This window comes from Plectropomus leopardus, chromosome 4 (genome assembly GCF_008729295.1).
Source record: "Plectropomus leopardus isolate mb chromosome 4, YSFRI_Pleo_2.0, whole genome shotgun sequence".
Taxonomy (NCBI): Eukaryota; Metazoa; Chordata; class Actinopteri; order Perciformes; family Serranidae; genus Plectropomus; species Plectropomus leopardus.
In genome coordinates, this window is record NC_056466.1 from 25,484,632 (window position 1) to 25,508,944 (window position 24,313).

At 37.7% G+C, this 24,313-nt stretch overlaps 1 protein-coding gene across 2 annotated transcripts in view; it reads left to right on the top strand.

Annotated features, from left to right (window-relative positions):
• tusc3 (tumor suppressor candidate 3) overlaps positions 1-24,313 on the top strand; it is an 83,033-nt gene that overhangs the window by 21,568 nt on the left and 37,152 nt on the right. For both annotated transcript variants that reach the window (XM_042485169.1, XM_042485170.1), the window contains exons 2-6: positions 7,767-7,936; positions 14,025-14,142; positions 19,723-19,863; positions 22,938-23,078; positions 23,452-23,541. In XM_042485169.1, coding sequence (XP_042341103.1) covers positions 7,767-7,936; positions 14,025-14,142; positions 19,723-19,863; positions 22,938-23,078; positions 23,452-23,541 — 660 coding nt within the window. The remainder of the gene's footprint in view (positions 1-7,766; positions 7,937-14,024; positions 14,143-19,722; positions 19,864-22,937; positions 23,079-23,451; positions 23,542-24,313) is intronic.

The window sequence follows — 24,313 nt, forward strand, 5'->3', positions numbered from 1 at the left end:
CAAGGAATTTAAATGGCACAAGAGGGAAAAAGAGAGATTTTCTTGATACCAGTGGTGGTTTCTCTCAAGTGTAGATCACACAGTTTGAACTGAGAGGTCAAACACTCCCATTCAAAGTGACTTGAATTTTCAGAAGTGATTTAACCAGCCTAGTCTTGGTGACCGGCTGCCACAATCACACCATCTCTCTCACCACTACAAGAAATCCCTTCATTTTAAAGTGACTTCTTTCACAGTGGTGTATGAGGTTTTTTTTGGTTATTTTTTTCTGTGTTAAAAGTGTCAATGTAAATGTGTTAGGATGCCAAACTGGGGCATGTTCAGTGATGTTCAAATGCAGCCAGGTCATTCTCAGAGCCCATCGGCTTTTGGTCTGACAACAATAAAGCCTCTTGGGGTGAAGGGCCGGTTTTTAGTGCTGATCTGGTGTAGCCAGCGGATAACCATGACGGGACTTCCGCTTCTGTGGGAAGGTCTTTTAGGCTAATCTCTTGAAGCAGATATCTGGATGTGGTCTATTCTTATAGATATTTGTACCTGACAGAATGACCTATTCCACATTTAATTACATTTATAAAGTAAGTAGTTCATTCTTATAGATATTTGTTCCTGACTTCTCTACCTATCAGAATGACCTATTTAACCACAGTAAAGTTAACTTGTCGTCAGTTGCTAACTTGTCGCTTCTGTGGTTGCATTTTGGCCAATGCTTTCCGTCTCTCCACATGGACCGTTTACCTGCTGTTCAAACGTGATTGGTCAATAGTACTCGGACTACAAATGGACTAAAATTGACACTGGAACACTTCCCATACCAAAAATCTCTTCCTGTCACATACAGATTCTGCATATATATGCAGAATAAAAAGGCTCTAACAATGGTGAGGATTGGAATGTGTCAGTGCCTTTCGTCTCTGCTCCTGCTGCATTGCAGGTCTGCTTTTAAAATACTTAGTTGAGTAATTACTTGGTTGAGCAACTCAGCTGATTGACAGGCTAACTAAGCACTTGACTGCCTGTTGAAATCATTAACTGATTCTTTGATTGACTGCCTGACATTAACTTACTGATTTTATACTGATTTGCTAACTCAATAAATTAACAGACTGATTGGCTCTCTGGCTGGCAGCACGACTGTTGGATTGAAGCACAGGCTTGCTGATAAACTAACCGCCTATCATGCCCTCCATAACCTCTTCCTGTGTGGTCATCAGTGCATGAGTCAGTTCTGCCTCACACTTCATGTGTCATCCTCTTCCTGTCTCCTATTTTCTCTCTCCCCTCACCATTTATTTTCCTCCCTATCTGTTTCTGTTTTTTTTTTCGTTTCCCGTCCTTGCATTATTTTTTCCTCCAGTCGTTAGCTCTCTTTGTATCTTCTCTCCATTTGCAGATGCTCTGAAAGATAATGTTGTTTTTTTTTTTTTTTTTAAAGGAATTTATATCCGTTTCACCTTTTTTTCTTTATTTAGCCATGGTATGCAGTTCTTAGCTTGCCTTAGTGATGTTGCATTACAAGAAATACAGAAAGGACATGGAGCGTCTTGAAATAATTTCATAGGGAAAGAAGGAGTAAAGTAAAATAGACTTTCAAAGAGTAATTAGAAATTGATACAATGAGACAAGAACAGGAAAAGCAGAAAGCGTGGAACTAGAGAGAAATTTAGACCACAGTTCAGTAGAGGTCATGACATTCATTGAGTGAGTAACAGAAAGTCAGATGGATAAAGCAGGGTATCTGCAGACCCTTTCTGCATTTTATTCACACACACAAGCACACACGCCTTAGATGTGATTCATTTTAGTGCCCTCTATGCTCAGTGGGGTAGAAAATAAATGTTTTTAATGGTCCTGGACTGTTTGGAGTGCTTATGTAGTGGACATGTTTGTGTGTGTGGCTCAGGTAAAGCAGGGAGCCATAACACTGATGTGTGGGAGTCATCTGAAGGTCTAACATAAGGTATTTAAATAGCTCTGTGCATGAATTGCTCCTTAGAAGTGTTTTTAACAACTTTGTAGTTTACTGGCATCATTTTGTCTTAATACAGACAATAATTATTACTGTGAGCTCTCAAGGAGCGGCTGTTTACCTCAACCCGAAGAGTGAACCAGACCTTTTATTTCAGACAGTCTATTATTTTTAGTGACAGGTCTTTTATTTCTAATTCCCTCTGTTTGATGAGGTCAGGCTTTTTTTTTGTTCTTTTTTTTGTTTTGTTTTTCTGTTTTCGTGGTTTCTGTTTGCCGTGTTAAATTGCAATTTGCTGGTAATGCAAAGTCTACACTGTTTTCGTGTCTACCTGTTCTCATAGTAAATTCAGCAGAATGTATAAACTGATACAGCTTTTTTCCAATACTGCTATTTTTACCACTTTGTTTCTCACATCAACTAATCAGGCCCAATAGGTTCTATTTTGCCATTCTTTCTCTCCATATGAAGCTACTATTTATTAAACTTATATTTTCTGAATGTGTTTTACATTATAAACCCATCTGTACCAGTCTGTAAGAGATGATTTTAAATCAAAGCATTTCGCTGTTGTCACACGCTGTTTGTACATTGATTGAATGATTTATTGATTTGTTTATTTAAGTGTAATGCACATAATTGTGCCCAGCACACATGGGCTTAAAAGACACTGACGATAACAATTCAAAAAGTAAACAAAGATCTGTGCGTCCATATACTTTACCTACTAAAACTAATACACCAGAATTTGTATGTAACCCATGTAATCATGAGCCCATAATTTGTATACAACCCTAGTAACTGGAAAGGCTACGATCACATGACCAATGCACTGTGAAGAGATTGGGAAGGTGGATGGGTCAAACAATCACAGGACTTTCCCCCAAGGAGACCAGTGTTTATGTCCTTTGGAAATCCAAGTGAACTTTGAGATATTTAAAGTTTCATTTCCCTAAACTTAACCTACATACCTTTACATTATTTATTTAACTTCACATTAAGTACATAACTTTCTAAATGTAACTTTTTTTTTACATTGAACGGTTAACACGACAATGCCCAACTTTTTATTTTCCTAAACCTAACTTATGCAACTTGTTGGACATTATGCATATTTTTATTTGATAGAAAAGTGCTTAAAACAGTTTAAAAGTACTTTGGAAATATTTCCAAATTAAAAAAAAAAGAAAAGAAAAATAGATATGATGCCACACCAACCATATGGCTTATGAGCTCACTCCTTTGACTACACAAGCTGATTCTTGTTAATCGGGAGACAGAACAAGTTTAGGACGTGCCGTTTTTTAAAACAAAGAATACCTGTGGCAAAAATGTTAGTTTGAGCAGTGTTTTTGGTGTTGGCGCTAGTTTAAACAACTCTTCAGAGAGAGATGAAAAAACGGGTTACTGATATTGGTGGTATTACAGCTTCTGTTAAATAATGTAACAGCGGCACTAATGAAACTCAACAGTAGAAGCATTATTACACTTACAAAAAAAAAAGGGTGATAAATGCATACTCTCATGCAGTTTTATATAATGATGTAGCATAATGCAAAATGAAAATCCCAAACTGAGATAAACAATGGTATGTCTAGTGGCTAGTTTTCAATCTCCCGCCCTTTATTTCTTTAATAATGTCATTGCTCCTGATATACTTCCAGAACATGCCCCCTACAAAACTACAGCTCCTAAAACATGCACTACAGAATAAGTATTCTCTCTTTGCAGATGCCCTGCTCTCCATTGTTTTTCAGCACCTTTATCATCTCTTACAATTCCCTCACAAGTTGTCCTCCTGTATGTTTTCAGCACTGTTGTTTCACTCTGTGTGTGTATGTGTGTGTGTGTGTGTGTGTGTGTGTGTGTGTGTGTGTGTGCGTGTGTGTGTGTGCGTGCGTGCGTGTGTGCGTGTGCGTGTGCGTGTGCAGAACATGTGTGAGGCAGTGCATCATTACTGCCAGTATGATTGGCATCCAGGACTGACAGCTCTCCTTTTGGGGCTGAATGCACACGGGCACAAACCTGCCAGATAAATTAAAGAGACAAAAAAGCAAAGGTGTACAAAAAATACTTTGTTTATCCTCTGGACATGCACGCCCATGTGTATGTGTATGCATTTGTGAATTGTTCTCCTTTGTGCTGTTTTTCTTAGCAAATCTTGTGTCTCATTATACATGGCCCGTTAATGCTCTAGTGCGTATTGTCTGAAGTGAGCAAGCTGTACAGCAGAAACATGTTACATACTACTGTGTGTCTTTCTACCTCTGTCTCACTCTTTTCTTTATCTCACACGTGTTTTTTTTTTTTTGTTTGTTTGTCTTTGTCGATCTTGTCTCCAGGCAGTTAGTTTACATGAGAGATTAAGTCTACAGTTATGCTTCATGTCAGAAGCCATGCATTTGACCTGATGTGTGTGTGTGAGTGTTTGTGAGAGAGAGAGAGAGAGAGAGAGAGAGAAAGAAAGAGTGAGAGAGAGAGAGAGGGAGAGAGAGAGATTTTGTGCCCGATTAAGAGTAGGAGTGAGACGCAGTGCTAAATTATTTAGCTACTGTCTACTTGATCCAATACTAGCGAACTACTGGAGGGGGATGGAGAGGCAGATTCAGAAAGTTGCTGTACATGTTGTTGCCCAGGATGCTGCCACCATCATGCGTCATGCCTTATAACCACTGTAAACTGTATACTACTGTAAATTCAGTCCAGATTGAGGAGATATTTTTGAAAGAGTACAGCCACAATAAGCTTCTCTCCTTCTGCTGCACTTTAGCACTGCGTCAAATGCCCCTCTGCCCGAACGAGACTTGCATGCATTATGTTGGCTGGCTGCCGAGAGCGAGACATATAAATTGTGTCGTACTCTTGTTGAGAAAGTCAACACATTTGACTTGCTTAGTCAGCCATACGTTTTAATAATACATTTAGAAGTAAACAATAAAATAGGCTAACAGCAAAGTTATTTACTTGTTGGGCAAACTATAGCAAACCCAGCATCAAGCCTTTTCTATATTTGAAGTAGTATTTTAGCAGAGAAGAACTCCACAAAATGCACATTTTAAAACATTGAGAAAATACATACGCTTTGACATTTAGGCAGCGTCATGCACCATTAGCTAATGTTAAACAGGCAGGAAGGCTTGCTTCATTAATCATTTCACCCCGGATGTTAATCCTTGGTTTCCAAGATGAGCTTCATTTTTGATTGGTTTGGAAAGCTCCTTGGTCAACTAAATTACTTGTAAACTATAAGTAGACTGATAAAAGCAACCTAAAGCATTGAGCTTGAACACCCCAGGTGAAAACACAATTTATATTCCCTGGTAAATTTTGGGTGATTTTGCTTCAATAACATATTTTCTTTCAGACCAGTGAAAAGAAAATGGCCAAAATGCACATTTACGTGTTAATTTTAGTTCAGAGTTCTGTTCTGTATTTTATGCAAAAAGCACATATGTGATTATAAAAACATATATGGAGTTTTACAGTGCATATCTTTAAAGGCTGTTTTCTCAAAATTCTTTTTTTTCTCACACTCTGAGCTAACAATCTCCACTTCAGTAGTACTTACATACACCAAACTCTTTGGATTCTTGCTCTGGAAATGTATGATACATACGTACATATTATATTACCTAATACATCATTTGCATATTTAAACATAATATTAAAAAAAACTTGTAATGTAACACATACTTACGTCTTATTGTAAGTAATTAACTGGGAGAGTTGCATGGTGGTATCTGTAAGTTAAAAATTCATTTACCTAGGGTGTCTTCCCTTAAATGAATATCAGACTACAATGATATTCTTTGAGTCAAAAACAGACCAAAAAAAGCACAAAACAATTAAAACAAACAAACCAAGATATACCCGACATTACCTATTCCTCTTTTAAGTAAGGTAGTTGTTTTGAAGAAATTGGTCAAGAAAAAGGATGTAAAACAATCTATTAGTGTCTCTGTATCTGTTAAAGAGATGGTGGACAGATTACTTTAGTATAAAAAAAAATCATGAAAAACAGCCTAGATTTAGTGCAGTCAAGTAAAAAAAAATTGAACAATAAATATATTTCATAAATTGAAATATGCCTGTCTTACAGATTTCTTGCTGTATAGTTTGATCAGCAGAGGTTGGAAAACAACAAGTGTTTCATCAGCAGTCTCAGTATTTCATCAGTTCAGAGCTCAAGTCTGGTAAAGATGATGTTGGTAGGTACTAAGCAGTGTCCTGCTGAGAACTTACACTGAGTAGATATAGCCACAGACACACACACACACACACACACACACACACAGAATCATTACCATGCCCACCGTATGAGTTTGCTATTATAGGCTTTTCAGCTTTAGAGACCTTACAAAGACACTAGCCGGTGTGTTTGTGTGTGCATGTATGCTGTGTGTTGTTTACCATCAGCGCTGTGTTCCGGCGCAGATTCTGTTGTGACCTTTTAGCGAAGCCGGACCGGATTTAATCAGCAGCAGACTCCTACAAAACACATACAAACACAACCAAGAACTGTGGCTTTTCTACACACACACACACACACACGCACACACACACACACACACACACACACACACACACAAACACACACACACACACACACACTTAGACTGCCAAGTCAGGGCTCCTTTTCTGTAAATAATGGTTAGGTTTGTTGTATTCCATATTCTTTGTGTGGATACCATTAGTCAAAACAGGCCAGGAGTCAAACCTATTAAAATTTAGATTTAGTAACTGGCATTCAGCTACACCTTGCTGTGTATCAGTGTTGGACTTTCAAAGCAGCCAGCATACACAGAGCAGCTCCTGGCTGGCCATTGAATAGTTGGAACGTCATAGAATTTAAGAGACATTGCCTGTTTTTAAGGCAAGAAAACTCAAGGGCTTTTATGTATTCTCTGGGGGAGCTGGGTGATATTAGGGGATTGTACAAATGGGTCATTTTGTTAGAGTATGCCAGAATGACTTTGCAACAAAGTTTTTTTTCCCCCTCTTATGAAAGGAGCAGTGGTAGAAGAATTACTGCAGTCTTTCAATAACGTAAAAGTATGTTTTTAAAAGTTGAAAAGTTATATTTTATTTTTTGTTGTTGATATATTTTTTTGTTGTTGTTGTTGTTTTTTGTTTATCTGACCAGGGAGAACAGTTGCAAATTAGCTGCTAGCTAACTCTGGTGCAATTACTCATAACTGTGCACTGTCCCTGTAAAAATAAACAATTCATTAAATTAATAAAATTAAAAGCAGCAATACGGCAGTATGAAAATACTGTAAAAGTGGTGAATTTAAATAAAAGTATTAGCAGCAAATTCTTCTTAAAGTATTAAAAGTAAAAGTACTCATAATGCCAAAGGGGATCATAAAGAGTGTTATATTTATCTTTAATACTATTGTATTTATTTATTTTTTGTTAATAAAATCTCAATCTGAAAAGTCACTAGTAACTACAATTACCATGTCAGATAAATGTAATGTGTTAAAAAATGTGTTTCCCCTCAGAAAAAAAATAATGTAGTTGAAGTATAAAATAGCATAAAATTGGAATACTTAAGCAATGTATGAAGTACAATGAAGTACCTCCAAATTGCACTGAAGTGCAGTAACTGAATAAATGTACTTAGATACATCTTCTTTTGAAAAGGAATGTTTTAACATTTGACATTTTTAAATGCCTGTAATCTGAATCTGCTTTTGCTTTGTGAGACTCACAGGATTTATGTTCCTGTTTGAATATGAAAAATCCTAACAGGATGCATTGTCCTCATTGTCCTTTTCCTTGTCTGTGTGTCCAGAATCTGCTGTCAGAGAAGGTTGACCAGATGATGGAGTGGTCCTCTCGGCGTTCGGTCGTCCGGATGAATGGGGACAAGTTCCGTCGCTTCGTCAAGGCCCCACCCAGGAACTACTCTGTCATCGTCATGTTCACTGCCCTGCAGCCTCAAAGGCAGTGTTCTGTTTGCAGGTACGTACACACACAGACACAGTCGAGACCAGTGCACTCAGTGTAGGCCACAATCACAATAGCTCCTACCTCAACGTGTCTGTACCGCTGGAAGTTTACTTTGTGCACTGAAGTTCACCTACAGTGGAAGAGACGATGAGCCCTCAAGTCACACACACACACACACAACCACACACACACACACAGCACAAATGTCCTAGAACTCAAATGATATTTCACGTACCCTCCTTCCAGATACACATATAGACTTGGACACCTTGGGAAACACAAAAAACAGCATTATATAACAAAAACCTGTGGGTCAGGTTGACATTTGGATCAAAGGGACCCCAGCCAGCCGTACTACCAAAGGGGAATGAATAAATTTCTCAGAACAAGGCCAACAAGACCTACTTACCCACTTGCGAACTCAACGCATTTAATAAATGAGGAGAATTTCCAAAAATCCCAATAGCAAGCTTTAAATTGGATTTTTTATTTACAAAACCAGAATTGCATCATGTTTGCAGCAGAATTGTAATGCAACGCGGCAGGGTCAAACAATTCCTCTGAATGCGAATACAAGATTAGAGGTTTGATTTTATTTATTAGTTTAGAGCTCAAATGAATTCTCTTTTGAATTAAACCTTTTTAATTTACTGATGACCCAAGTATTTCAGCACCATGGACAGCTCAGCACACAACACTAGTTTTTAATGTCTGGAGGACTCTAGAGCTGTCCGTGGTCCTAAAAGCTCCTAAACGTTTGTCAGTGCAGTGCAGTCATGATAACCACTATCAGGTATACAGGTTCTCTTGGATCATCATGTCTTAAACACCAGATTAATACGTTTATTACACTGTTTTCTTCCTATTCTAAATGAAACCATTGTAAAACCCGCTGGAAAAACAAAACAAAAAGAGGCAGCATGAAAAGACAGCATGATGATGATGTAATAAACAAAGGTGTAAATACAAAATTGTAATTTAGATGTACTTATATTTTATTTTTCATACAATGGTGAAAACTGTATTCTGTATGCTGGTATGCTGTACAGAGAAACTTTATTTGTAATGCTTTTCTCAGGGTCATGTGTATTGCAGTCAGCACTATCTTTTATGGTTTTATTTGTCTGGTCTGCTTTCGTTGTTTTAAATGCATTATTAATGTTAATGTGCTTTTTACAGTCATATTAACTTATGATTGGAAACTAAAACTCGGTTACATATTAGATCAGACACCAAAATGCCAAGTCCCAAGTACCTGTTAAAAAGATTAAATCTTTTTAATTGGTTCTTAAACTGATTTATTCTGGCGTTCCTTGTTGGACTGGAGGATGCTGTGCAAAGTGATAAATTTATTTTTTTTGTTGTCTAACTTCAAAAATATAAAATTAACATGTGAAGGCAGTTCTTTTAGTCATCACGGGGGATCACAAAAGGAATGTTTGGGAAACCCTGGAAGACTAATAAGAGTTGCAGACAAAGACAAAAGAGTCTTACACAGGTTTCCATGGTTTATTCCTGTATCAAAAAATAGTCTGGAAACCAAGCTTGTGACTTACTGTTTACATGTTGCTTAATTGACATTCATCACGTTTGACATGCATAGATATCTTTTCTGCAGTTGGCTCTTGAGAGATTAATGACTGCTTGATGTTGTATGGTAAATCAAGCCACCTTTTGTTTGTATAAACCAGAAAGTTGACCCATGTCCTCGTGTCTCAGTGTACGTCCAGCTAGATGATGAAATCATCTTGACCCTATTATCATCCACTTTTCCTTTTATCAGCCATTCTTCTACTTCATCAGCCACTGATGAAGATACCATTAGATATGTTATTTATCATTCATGTCAGCACCACTCAGCATCCTCCCTCTTTCTCTTTTTTTTTCCTTCATTAAATATCTTTTTTATTGAAGACCGAAAGAACACACATTATCATCACAGTATCACACTCAGACAAAAGTGGTCTCTTTTTTGTTTCTCTGTCATTGCCGTGCTCTACAATTAAAATTAAAATTTGCTTTATTGGTATAACTATAATTACCGACATGACTGCCGAAGCGGGTTGTACAGGTTCACAATGTTACTTACACACGCATTCTTACATCTTTTTACCATATGCTATGAGCTAACCCTTGACACGCACACGCACACGCACACACTCTAAATCATTACCACAACCCTCTGTAGTTTATCCATTTATCTGAGAAGCATTTTTCTCCCTTAACAGTAAACTACGCTGCTTATTTTTATTTAATTGCCAGATGCAGTCATTAATGTCAACCCACCCTCAGTCACCCTTATTCCTTTATTTTTTATTCCTTTTCTACAGTATTCCATCTGTCTGCTTCTACTTCTCATTAAGTCCACCAGTTTGTTTGTTTTTTTTCTTCCTCTCTCTCTTGCCGTGTCCCTCTCCCTCTCTCTCTTTCTGCATCTCCCCAGGCATTCTCTTATTAACATCACAACAGTGTCACATTAATAGAAAAAGAGAGCAAGAGTTAGAGTAAGGGATTGATTGATGTTAGGGGGTGACCTGAGCGTCTGCGTTAAGAGGACTATCATGCAGTGAGAATGACAGCTAATTACTGAGGTCCTCAAATTGACATCACTCTTAAGCTTTGTCGTGGTTGTCCAGTCCCATACCGCATTGCAAATCTAACATGGCAATTTATAAGCATATCATCAATGGACAGTACTTTCACGATGCACCATACATAATCGTCAAGTGACCCAGGGCTGCAAAAAAAAAAAAAAGAAAGAAAGACTTAGACATTATGCAACAGTTCAGAGACACCTTAGGCTTTAACTCCAGTCCAAAAACAGAGAGAGTTCAATGTTGGATGAAACTCAGAAAACTTAGCTTGTCTTTAACAGAGGAAGCTACTGTACATATTCCTTTGCATTCTAGGTTACATTTAGCAGGTATTTTTGGGGTCAAAATGTTTTGACTAATGTGATTTTCTATCATTGTTGCTTAGTAACTGCTAACAAGGAAAGCTAGAGTTGGGGTAGAAACCTTGGTAACACCGAAGAATGTTGACCTCACTCAGATTTTCTTGGTTTTGTTTCTTTGCCTGGGTGTGTTTTCATTTTATGTGTTAAAGGCATGTGGCCGGAGTTGTCTTCCCATCTCCCTTTGCTTGTTTGATTTTTCACTTTCTTTTTTATTTCTCTTTTTTATTTTACGTTGTGTATTCACATCTAAGTTTTGTATTGTTATGTCAAGTGGGCATATCACAGGCATAAAATGTCTTCAAAAAGGGAGAAAAAAGGAAGTCAAGGCAGACCACCTGTTGAGATACAAAAGGTAAAAAGCCTTTGTTATATTGGCTACATGATTAGGGATAAAACCAACAAGTATCGACCATACGCCTAACTACACGCCCACATGTACAAGCTTCAGTCATACACAAGAATTTTCACAGATGCATCCTGCTTCCTCGTTACATGATATGAAATGAATAAACCTGTAATACAACTCTGTTATACACTCTGCACAAAAATACATTACACAAACAGAAAAGAAATACAAAGAGTCAGTAATAAAGTAAAGACAAGAAACACGGTGCTAACAGTATAGCTTCTGTGCAACAATACATATTGTCGATATATTATTTATGGTGGAACAAAAATGTCATACCAAACTATAAAGTATTCATAACGGAGTTCACAGTGTTTTCACTACCAGACTTTGAAAAATAAATAATGGAAAAAAGTTTTTGTAATTTTTAAATAATTCAAGTCCTTAGCTTGTTGTGTTGGTTAATTTATGTTGCCTTGGTGTGACAGATATGGAGGCTAGCATTAGACGTAAATGGTTGGTTGACATGATCATGTACTGTAGATAAGATGGGACACGAACTAACAGACTGACGACTTTTTACATCATTTTATTACATTTTACCATTCCATATGGATGTGAAGATCCATTCAAATATATGAAATTAGAGATGGTTTGAGACCAAGGAATATAAGATAAGAGATAAGCAAAACTAAAAAAAAATGCTGTATTAAGGGGATACTTTGCTGATGGATAGTGTGTGTAAATGAACTGTGGTAAACTTCCTTCCATCTTACCAGCGCCCAGATCTTGCTTCCGTCTCCCACCTCAAATCCATTGAATGATGTGTTTCTAGATTTTCGTTAGCTCTAGGGCTGTTGCTCGAACTACAGATAGTACTAGTACATTTTTGCATGCTCACCACCAGGAGCACAGATAGTTTAGAAGCAGCTCAAGATAGAGACACGCTCCACTCTTGCTCTCACAAACGTAGACCAAGCTGCTGATCAGATAAGAACCGAGATTCTTTAATTCATGGTCATTTGTTTCAGCCAGCTGCCATCTTTGTCTGGTGCGGCGCAGTGCGTTCTGGTTGCTTCTGCCTCTTGAGTAAAATCTTACGGCACAGCCCTTTTCCTGTTTTTGCTGGTCACGTAGCACTAATTTCAAAAGTATTTGCGTCTTTTTACTGCATAGACAGCCTGTTTTTATGAAATGATCTTTCTAGCAGTGAAATACTTCGTTAAATGTAGATTAGTTAAAAGTAAGAGCCTGACATCAGTTTAAGCTCAATTGATGCAGCAGGACTCTTAATGTATGAATTTAAATAAATAAATCAATGTTTACAGTTACCCATATTTTATGTCCTTTGAAATTATCAGCTAATGTCCAATATAAATAATAGAAATAATACCATGGATTACATGGATTTATATGATTAAAGTGCCTCATGCTGAAACATGGATGCAAAATTAATTTAACATTTTATATTCTCACATCAATATTTTGTATCAGATTGTTTAATATTTGCAACATGGCATTTCTGAGTGGAAAAAAATACTTCTGAAACCCCCTTTAGTAAAAATAATCTTTTATTATACGGACAGTTGTCAGATACTAAATAAAGAATGAATAACATGGGCACAGGACAGTTAAACCATATCTTAGTGACACCTTGACAACTCCAGCAATGTGGTGTTTACAGACAGAGCTGAGCTGAGCACCACTGTAATCCCTGACAGGCTGTGAGTTTCAACTTCATCTCTGCTGACTTTTCCAAACCGTAGACACTTCAAAGCGACCATCCTAACATTAGCTGCACAGATAACAATGTAACATCACTGCACATAACGCATCCTGACAGACAATTTCCCACTAATTAAAGCCAACACAAGAGGCAGTTGACATAAGACACAATGTCAAAGTGAAGTTTAGCAGAAGGAAAGAGACATACAGCTAATGTCAGAGACAAGGGAGAGGGAGTGAGAGATAAGAGAAATAGGAGACTCAACGTTTATATGGTCACGTAGGAAGGTGATAGACTGGACTGATCATGGCTGGCTAAAATAACACCTTTATTAGGCTTTATTTGAACAAAAGAAAAATAAAATGGGAAACGAGGGAAGAAAAATGAAAATGTATCTTCACATGAGGACAACTATGGGATGGGAGAGACACACTCCTTTTCTTACTCCCATCATCTCCTCTCTTTTTGTCTCCCCATTGTCTGATCTTTTTAAAGATAGCACCTCTTTGTCCCCCTTGCTTACTTAATTGTTGTCTTCACTTTCTGTTTTTAAGGTCACTTGTGATTTTTCTGGTGATATTGCCCCCCCCCCTTTTTAAACCAGCATTCATGTGGTTTAAAAGGGATAAATGTATTCATTTATCCTTTGTGCATTGTCTGTACCCATGGCTTGACAGAATTTAAGTAGGACCTTAGACAGGATTTTAAAAAAGGGAGGTTAAGAAATGGAAAAGATTGAAAATGCCAAAGTTTAACTAGGTATTTGTTTAAACATACTTAGGGCAGGGTAGTTTTGACAGCAATGTGAACTAGACGTCTTTAGTACACATTTTCTCTTTTTGATGCCACATATTGCCTCCATTCTGATAGCAATACTTCCCCCTCTGCCTCTCGGTTTGCAAAAGACAATTCAACAACAATGTTTGTGAATTAAAAAAATAAATATCGAAATGATGTGTCTCAGAGTGTTAAGCCTGTCCCATTTTGCTTACATGTAATGTGTGTGTTTGGTTTGCCATTTTTCTTAGTTTTGTTTCTCATCCCTTCTGTCTGTCTTGTTGCCATCTCACAGGCAGGCAAATGAGGAGTACCAGGTCCTGGCAAACTCATGGCGTTACTCATCTGCATTTTCCAACAAGCTGTTCTTCACAGTAGTGGACTATGACGAGGGAGCAGATGTTTTCCAACAGGTAACTGGTTATTTAAAGTACTATCAATTCGAAAATGCTTTTTCCTCAGTGAAGGTCCTTGATCATCAACCAACCCATGATTTTAATGCAACACACATGCAGTATTGTGAAAGACCTTTTTTGCCACTTGTTGCTATATTTATTAATAGTTATTTAAAGGGACACTTTAAAAATCACACAGTTAAAAAACAGCAGTTCTTACTTTATGCAACCCATCGAGCAATTTCAAAAAGCCAGCAAGTGAACTGGAACGACAGCAACAACAATGACTAAATTAAATATGTTTTTAAATCAAATAAAGAGGAGGGTTAGTCTTACAGGTCGTAAACTTTTTATCTTACTGTAGCAAGTGGATAGATGTGCATGACTCTAACTACAATGCGTTATTAAAATAAAATATTTTAATTTGGTAACTGTTTCATCTGTTGTCCTCAGGATGTGGTTGCTGAGAAGGGTGACCATATTGAGTTATACTACTCTATGGAGCACTCTAAGTGCATCATCCCAGTCTTAAATGATTGGAGCACTACTGTGCCTCCATTTCCAAAGACAAAAAACAAACAGCAAAAGCTGCAGACATCCACTCTTATGTTGCTGGTAGTATTAAAGTCAAAGAAAAGACCACTGCCACATGTTGCAACTATAGTAGCTTAAGTTTAAAATCTGGTGGCTTCTGATTTTGTAAATCAAAACTTTCTCCCTTTGAGAAGATGCATTTTACATGTTCATGTGGCAAAGCTAAAAGACCCAGAAAAACAATTTTGACACCAAGGGCTAATTGTATTTTCATAGGATCATTTTCAATACAAGATTTACCAAAATTCTGAAGGTAGTGTGCTTTGCTAAATTAATAGCTGCAGACAGTAGGTAGTAAAACTCTATTATGGCTGGGGAAAAAAATGAAACTCATTGTAAAAGGAAAGTGCTATTGTCGGGCAAAGGGGTTACGTTAATACTTGTGAATGTTTGCTGCCACAGATGGCCCACGGCTTTTTTGTACCTCTGCTCCCTCCATCCCTGCCTCCTTACATCTTTGACCCTTCTTTTGTTTCCATTATACAGACCTCCTACCTGCTCTTCACATCTTCTCAAATCCTGTTGCTCTTCCCTTTCCAACCATTCTTTCCCTCACTCCCCTCCTTTGTTCCATATACCCACTCGCTGATTTCTGATAGTATGGGGTCGCCTATGCAGCAGTTTAGCAAATAAATTGAAAGAAAACCTTGGAGAAAGGGAAGGAAACAAACAAGGATTCATACAGTGAAACACAACATACTGCAAAGTCAAAACTGGCAAACAAAGACACATAGAGAAAGGTCAGGTACAAACACAAACTTACATGTAGTATATACCAAAACATACATGTAGTACATAGAGTATTTGTTTTTACAAGCTCTGTTGTACATAGACAGTAGTGGATCTACAGGAGGTTTTGACACGAAGCCACAGTTGTTGTAGATATATATACATTTGCATTTTCCCTGTACTAGTAAAACAAAAAACAGAGACAGTATCTGGGCTCTCCCACAAACCAGAGACAAAAATAAAGGATTTGATAAGAAAGAAAAAAACACTCATGTCTTTGCACTCTGGTATTAAAGCATTATTCACTTTAGAGATATTTTTGTAACAACAAACCTTTGTTCCTCTGTGTTTTTTTCTCTGGTGTGGCTTCTGTGATGTCAGAAATGCCAGATATTTAAAAAGTCTTCAACACTAGCAAATGACTGCTGTCTGCAAGCACTTTTACCTTAATACAGACAACGCTACAAAATACAGAGGTAAATTCCCAGTTGTCCTTTTTTATTCTACACTTTCTTCTTTTATAACTTTAAATAGCTATGCTCAGTTAGAAATAGCCTGGTTTTGCTTCTTTGTCCTTTATCTCGATTTATTTTAGACCAATTCATCCAGTTAAGATAGCACTAAAACATGTTCCTACATGGTCCTTAAAATGTTTTTTTTTCCTTTTCTTCCTACTTGCTATTTTGCTAGTCAGTGAATCTTTTTTCCTTCTTGATTTAATTGTTAATTCATGTCCTCTGGCTTTCTTGCGAGTTCTTTCACACTCTTCCTCCAGAATTTTTGCCCTCCACATCCACATTTGTTCTTCTAATAAAAAATAAAACCTATTGCAGTTTAATTGAAAGTTAATTACATTCACATCCTTTTGCTCTTTCTATTCTATTCTTCTAAGTTTTTGGATGTCTGTTGGTATATATCCTTGCATGAATGCATGCTTTTTTATTTGTGTTCATTGGCATTTGTACATGTATACATGTTCTCTGTATGCATATGGGACATTTATCTAATTCATAATTTAACTGAAACACTTAAAGAGTGAGTGCAATATAACAAAGCTCAAGGCTAACAAAGAGAAACAACCTGCATAGCAATTCTGCGTTTATTTCATCTTCTTCCTTCTCTATTTTCTCTGCTCATTTCCTTCCTTTTCCCCTCCTCTCTATTTTTCTCCAGGTGTCTTGGGGAAAACAGGAGAAAGTAAATCAGTTGACTTATTGTTGCTGATAATTGAAGGGAGTCCTGGGATTTGGAGTTAAATAGGTGTAGAGCATGGAGGAAGGGAGAGAGGAAGAATCAGAACGTTCTTCCAGTTGTCTTTATTTAGCTTTGTGTGCCTTTATTAAGCCGTGTGTGTGTGTGTGTGCGTGCGCGTGCGCGTGCGTGCGTGCGTGCAGGAAAGAGGGAACAGGGTAATGCATGTGTACAGAAAAATATAGTTATGAAAATATTGAATTATTGCATATGTTCTCTGTTTCCAGTTATTAGCTGTGATAGCCAACACACACCCACTCACTGCCTTGCAATTAGGTCAGTAAACAGAAATGCATATAACATGACAGAAATACAATGCACTGTCGAGTTTCTGATATCTAATGATCTTCGAGGGTTATTTTTGTCACTACTCTTGTGCCAAGTCAGTTGTTATTGCGTATCTGCCTAATACAGAGTCAGGACCCAATACCATATTTTCCTACAAAATACATCTGCTTGGCACAACTGTAAAGCAAGTCAGAACGTTCAGAACTCTGCATAATAATTTTTTTTTGTATTAAATTAGGGCTTTCCCCTGAAAGTTGATGATTCAGATCATCAGTAGGAGACCATGCATTCAGCTGAGATTCCTACAAGTCAGCTTATCTTTCCTTATTTTTTTTTCAGTCAGTTGGGTTTTGTGCCTCTCAGAAAATTAAATAATTGACTCCGTTGTACATGACAATAAGCTGAATACTTGTTGGTTTTTGGACTGCTAATCAGATATAAAATACAATTTAAAGACGTTGTTGTATGCAACTAAACTAAACTAAATGTCAACTTGGGCTCTGAGAAATCACCAGGGCCATACCTGACTCAGAACTAAGCCAGGCGAATCAGATTTGGCCGTACAATATGATTTTTTTTTTTTCTATATGGAGATTTAAAGTTTGAATGGGCTCAGTGGGTTCATTCAGTGTGACAGCAGCATTCACTTAATGTAGTAAACAAGCTAACTGCAGTAACAATGGATTGGAAATGGGCAACATATTTTGCAGACACTAGAAATCAAACAAAAGTTACTGCGGGCGGTAAATGCACCACCTCTAAGCAGAAGAGAGAAGATAATGTTTTCTCTTCACTCCTCCCCTGTGCCGCTGTGTGTGTTCACAGTAGTGTTCACTCCCCAGCAAAATTTGGGGACCAAAACATATCCAGAAGTACACAGCACAGTGCATGACTATCAAAATCAACCAAACAAAAACAGAGTTTTCCTGGCACCAAATGGGGATTTTTTTTGATTGGTCATTTTCATAACATTTTAATTTCATGCCAATTAACCTCAAATTCAGATACTTTAGGATAATCGCTTAAGTTTATAACAACTCAAAAATATGGCAAAATGCATCCTTTCAGTAAGTATATTTTATTTAAGTGTGTTCTCGTGATATTTAAATAAATATAACAGAAATAAAAATGTACTAATTGACACTTAAAGTGACACAAATAAGTAAACTATCCCTTTTTAAAGAAAAACAGAAAAAATAGTTCACAGGATACAAATTAAGCCTTTAAACATCACTAAAATGTGGCCCCATTACAGGGTAGTTGCATTAAAGTTTGTTTATGTGAACACAATTCACAACCAGAGGCAGAACATTTCAGCCATCTATTCTTCTCCATTCCCTCCTCATTGTGTCAGAGCCAGAAGCATTTTTCCACCCATTGTGTTTATTCGATCTGGGAAGATGAATAAAAAGTGATGTTAACACTAGAGGGGCCAGAATTCCTTACCTACTATTTTTTTACATTATTTAGGTGGAGGCTCAGAATAAACCTAGTGGGTTTTCTCTTTCCCTGCAGTGCATGTCTTTGTCATTCTTGTTTTTTTTTTTTTTTGTTTTTTTTTTAATATTGCAAGAAATAAAGAAAAAAAGAAAAAAGGTTGTAAACATTGCTATTGTTGGAAACCCCCATCAAAGCACTTGGTGTAAACATTTGATAGCTATAATACACATTTTCACAGTGTTACAACTGTCCCTAGTCTCCCCTACTCTTTGTCCCTCACAGCAGCGCAGCTGAGCAGATCTCACTACAAGCCGGAGCGGATCTAGATTATCCATCTCTGATGAAGGCTGGCATTATTCCTTTCTTTATATGACATATAAATGTGAAAACGGTCGAAATGACCGCCATGACCAAAATCATGGAAAAGTCGGTTTTCAGTTAATACATGCCTAATGACACTGCAGCTGAATCTATTTCTCGCCTGGACTCCTCCTCATTCCTCCCTGCGCTCTGCTGCTCCTCTCTGCCACCAGCCCCTCCCGTTTCTTGAGGTTGAGCAGCATTATTTTTAGACCTGATAAATGTATTTTTATTTATCAGGACAATGCCTGTAACTGACAGTTTTTGGACTTGAAGAAATTTCTCAGAGGAAAATTAAAGTTTATTGGAGGGTAGAAAATGGTGTTTACTTTGTTCCCCTGCTTCCAGTCTGTGATGCGGACATAGCCAGGCACCCTGACAGCGCCGCGATGGACAACTGCGGTCGATGCATTAAAAAAAAAAACAAAAAAAAAACAATGAAAATGTGGAATGATTATATTGCGTTAGCTCTTGCCAACATTGACCATTTTAATTGGTGGCATCCTGGAAATAGGCGATGGCAGCCACCACCAAAATTGCTATGCAGGAAAAACCCTGAAAAAGCACTAAGTGCTTGACTTGAAGCAGTCTTAGTCAACTGAGGGGTCTGACTGATGATGTGAATCTTTCCGGGGGCAGCCCTAAAAATTACATGGGACATCTTGTGCTGTTTTACCAAAAAAATTGTTAATCCATTTATTGAGAAAATACTGTGCAGATTTTAGCCGAAAACAGCTCTTTTGATAGTAATGGTTGTAGACCCCTGTGCTAAGCAGTCAAGAGGTGAACCTGTTATACTAGCCCCAACATCAACTTATAAAACATTATGACTGATGATGTGTCTTTATCTTTTGATATGTTACTTAGTATGCTTGACAAGTCACAGATGACATTAACTTGACACCCCCCCATCCTCATTTTCCTCTTACCCTCTAGTTGAACATGAACAGCGCTCCAACCTTCATGCATTTCCCCGCCAAGGGTAAGCCCAAGAGAGCTGATACATTTGACCTGCAAAGGATTGGCTTTGCTTCAGAGCAGCTGGCCAAGTGGATTGCAGACCGCACAGATGTTCAGGTACTACACACACACACACACACACACACACACACACACACACACACACACACACACACACACACACACACACACACGTGTGAGCACATTTGCAAAAAACGCACAAGTGGTACATGGAACCCCGGTATAGCAGACAATTCAGTGTGGTGTTTTGTTGTTCATAGTTTGTTGTGAGGTCTGACATTTCTGGTTCTGGTAGATGGATTTACCAATAGGTTTTTAAAAGCTTTTTGCTAAATATATTTTAATACTATAACCATAAAAATAAATACTTTTGAAATAGGTTGCTTTGCTTTTACACATCAAATTTTCTTTCTAGGTGGTGTGAGACCAACTTTTTAAGGAGGTCTTGTAGGATTGGATAGTCCATAATAGCCTTGATTGGCAGCTTTCATCACCCTCAAAGAGGAACTTCACCAGTATTATGCGCAAGTCTGTTTATAGGCCATGAAGAGCACTGCTGTATGTGCAATGCTGAATAGGTGGAGCTCACTTTTAACAAACCGATCTGAACAGTGAAACAGCTTTTTTTGCACCAAACAGGTTATGTCTGCCTGTGCATGCTTCGTTTTTGCTAAAGTTGGTTCAGTGTTGACTGTGTCGTTGGAACGGATGTTACACATGCAGTGGGCGTTGGATGCCCTTGGCTTGGAGGCACTTAAGTTGTTGGCACCTAAGAGATCAAATCTCTGACCCTCTGACTACAGTTTCTTCTTCCCTGAACAACCTGTCAGCCAAGTGCCGGAAGACAGAGTCCAAGCAAACTGCTGACATCCTGTTGATGGATCTGGATTCAAAAAGCTGCCTTTCAGTGAAGGCGATGGGGAGCACTTACACTAAGTGCTAGCTTTCAGGCACTTCAATGTGACTTTTTCACATGAATTAAAACAGAACAGAAATGGAAAAAAGCAAGGAAGGGGGTTTTTGTGTTAAAAAAAAAACAAAAAAAAAAGTGAGATCAATACATCTGTGGGATGCAGGAGCTCAAATGAAGTGAGTTAGAGAAGAATGGGGAATGTGGAGGGGCTTATACTGTTGTGCAAACATATCGCATTAGTTCTTGCTGTACTTTTCTGTTCTTTTCAGTTTTATAGAAATAAAACTCTGAAAGACTATATGTATTACATACACTGTCACACTCATTAAAGATTAAAGTTTTTTAAAATATTTTCTCTGCCTTGTTTAAAACATAATAATAACTAAAAGTAGGTAGTGCTGTTATTGATTATTTATAAAACACGCATATTTTTTCTTTGTTTCATCATGTATTTTTTTTCTCTCATACACACATATACTTGGTTGTAGGCTTGGCTGGAGACTCGTGCAGTTTAGCTGAGCCTTGAACTATCTTTCTTTTTTTTTCTCTCGTTCTCCCTGAATTATGCACACGAAGGTTTTAATTCAATAACACTTAGCAGCAGCAGATGGCACCCACATTTTCATTGGTGATATAATCAGAGTTGGTGACACGTACGCGTTCTGTCGATTGGAACATTTTACCCTTGCATCTGTTAATAGCAAACACAGCATGTTGTCATTTTGGCTTTATGGCCACACACACACACACACACACACACACACACACACACACACACACACACACACAAAGAGAGAGAGAGAAAGAGAAAATGAGTGAGAAACATCCAGAAGTAACAGAAGAGTACTGACCTTCATGTACTAACCTGGACTGTGGTTGTTAAAGTTCACACAATTCTGTGTAATCTGAGCTGTTCCTGAGTTTTTATTTTTTACCTTTTGAGAGCAAACCCATTATGCTGCAGCTTACCGCTGATGACACTCATTCCAATTGGGAACTAGTTTACAGTTTGAAAACATTTGACAAATCCTACTTTTGAAAACAGGAAGTGTATGCAACTTCCTAAAAAGGACTATTAAACATGCCTTTCATCATGTCATGTAGTATCTTTTTTTTTCAATAACAATTTGCTTGAAAGTTATAATGACCACTTCCAGGCTTTGGGAGAAGGACATGAACCAAGGAATCTTTTTTTTTTTATTGTTTAAAAATGGAACAGATTTATACTTTTTTTTAACTGTCTTTTGAATATCTTCCTTCCAGAAGAGTGTGGAAAAAATTAAACATGAAAAAAAAAACTTCTCCCACACACTCACACACACAATTTTCACAGAATTTTCCGCTCTGAGGCTGTACTCAAATGTTTGCTATATTTTCCGCTACTACAAGTTATATTTGAAATTATTTCACGAATTCAAGGTTAGGCCTTTTGTTGAACATGAAGGATGAACGTGAATTGGAATTTTAAAACAACTTTGACATTGACATTGACCCACTCAATATGTAATAACAAAACACGTATAAATAGCTTGTGTGTGTTCATTTACAATGTATTTCATAGGTTCAACCCCTCTGCAACCATAAACAGCAATTATAGACATAAAAATGAATGGATGAGTGTATTATTTTATTATATTAATTCACTTGTCTTAAAGCCAAATATGAAGGATGTTTAAAAAACAGTATCACTGCACTGAGATAATCTCAGTATAATTAGACCGTTATACAGTTGCACTAACCTGAGATTGCCAGACCAAATCATGAATGCAAATAAGTCTCTAACGTCTTGTTATCAGTGACACAATCTGATAGACCTACAACCAATCAAAGCAGCAAAACGTGACATAGTGCTGAGCGACATGACTACAGTGTCCAGACACGAGCTGTGATGGTGTAGCTTGAATGTGTCTATGTACAAGTGCTGCAGTCATCTTGGATGTGGGAGCCAAAAATGGCATCATCACATATTTTGCATAAAGTGTGAAGACTCCACAATTTGTCAGTCATTGTCTGAAACAGCTCCATATTAGATAAAACGTTGTGATTGGCCTGACACTGGCCATGTTGACCGGAAGTCTGTTTGATAAGGATTAGGGCTAAACTTATCTGCCAGAGCAAATGAAACATGAGCTCATATACTCATCTGGATTCCAAGCTACAGCTGTACAGTGATGTAAAATCTATGCTTCATCTTTCTCTCTTTCACTCTCTCTCTCTCTCTCTCTCTCACTCTATTACCATCTATCTATCTCTCCAGATTCGTGTCTTCCGTCCTCCTAATTATTCGGGGACTATCGCTCTGGCTCTGTTGGTATCGCTGGTTGGAGGTCTGCTGTATCTGAGGAGGAACAACTTGGAATTCATATACAACAAGACTGGATGGGCTATGGCTGCATTGGTATGACGCACAAATACACACACACACATACGCACATTGGGTTTTAGGTGGGAACCTTTTAATCCACTCTGAGAAGTTAAATATATGCTCAGCCAAAAATATCTGCCTTCATAAGCCAGGAACACACTGTAAGTCAAGTGAAACTGCTCTGGAAATAAATTGAGTGCAGTAATCTCACCTCATTAGTGGAATTTTCTGCCCGTTTTAACAACACTTTAATTTTATGTCTCAGAGTCATATGTTGAGAAGAGAAAATTTCACACAGACTCTTTTAAAATTCATGATAATAATACAAGTATTTCCATGCTAATGATGTTTCATTCACTCTCTCTCCTGTCTGTCTTTGTCCCTCTCTCACTCTTTCTTTCTCTAGTGTGTGGTTTTTGCGATGACATCTGGTCAGATGTGGAATCATATCAGAGGTCCTCCCTACGCCCACAAAAACCCCCAGAATGGACAAGTGGTATGAGTCATTTTTTTTTTCTATCCATCTCATTTAACATTCCATCGTCTTGTTGCCTCTCCTCTTGTTTTCCTTCTTCCTTGCCTTTCTTTGCTTGTACCTTGGTTTCTGCCATGCTTCCTTCTCTTTTGCTATCATTTTTTGTTTTGTCGTGTTTTGAGCAAAAAATGTACAGTAAGGGTTAAGATTAATCAGTTTTATGGCGTGATTAGTGAGGCTGTATTAGATAAACTATAGGAACATCTGTAGGGCTTTTGGCCCCAAGTAAGACGCACTCAGTGCTATTACCACCTGCTAACAGGTCAGCACTGGGACAGTGTGTGTTTTAGTGGACAGCTGGTAGCAGTCATTGTGTGTTAATATCACCTTGGAGGCATGTCAGAGTCAACTTGGACCAAGCAGAAAGAAAGACAGAGGGGGCATAGAAAGTTTTTCCGTTTTTTTCTTTCTAGCATTCTTTCTTTCCAGAGCAAACGAATGAGGTAAATTTGCTTTAAATACATACTTATGTATTTACAATATTATGTTGTCTGCTTCATACACACACATGCACACAAAGCCTTCCACAGTAAGCCAGAACCCAAGAATACAAAGCAGTGTTGTTGTTTTATGAAAAAGTCAATTCAGCTCATGCAGAGACTGAAAGGGATTGGTATTCCCTACAGCAAGCACTCCTAGAGAATACACACAAACACACAACAGAGGGGAGGGCACAAACACACACTCGTAAAGTCAAAAGAAAAGAAAATAACTAAAGAAAAAAAAGTATCAC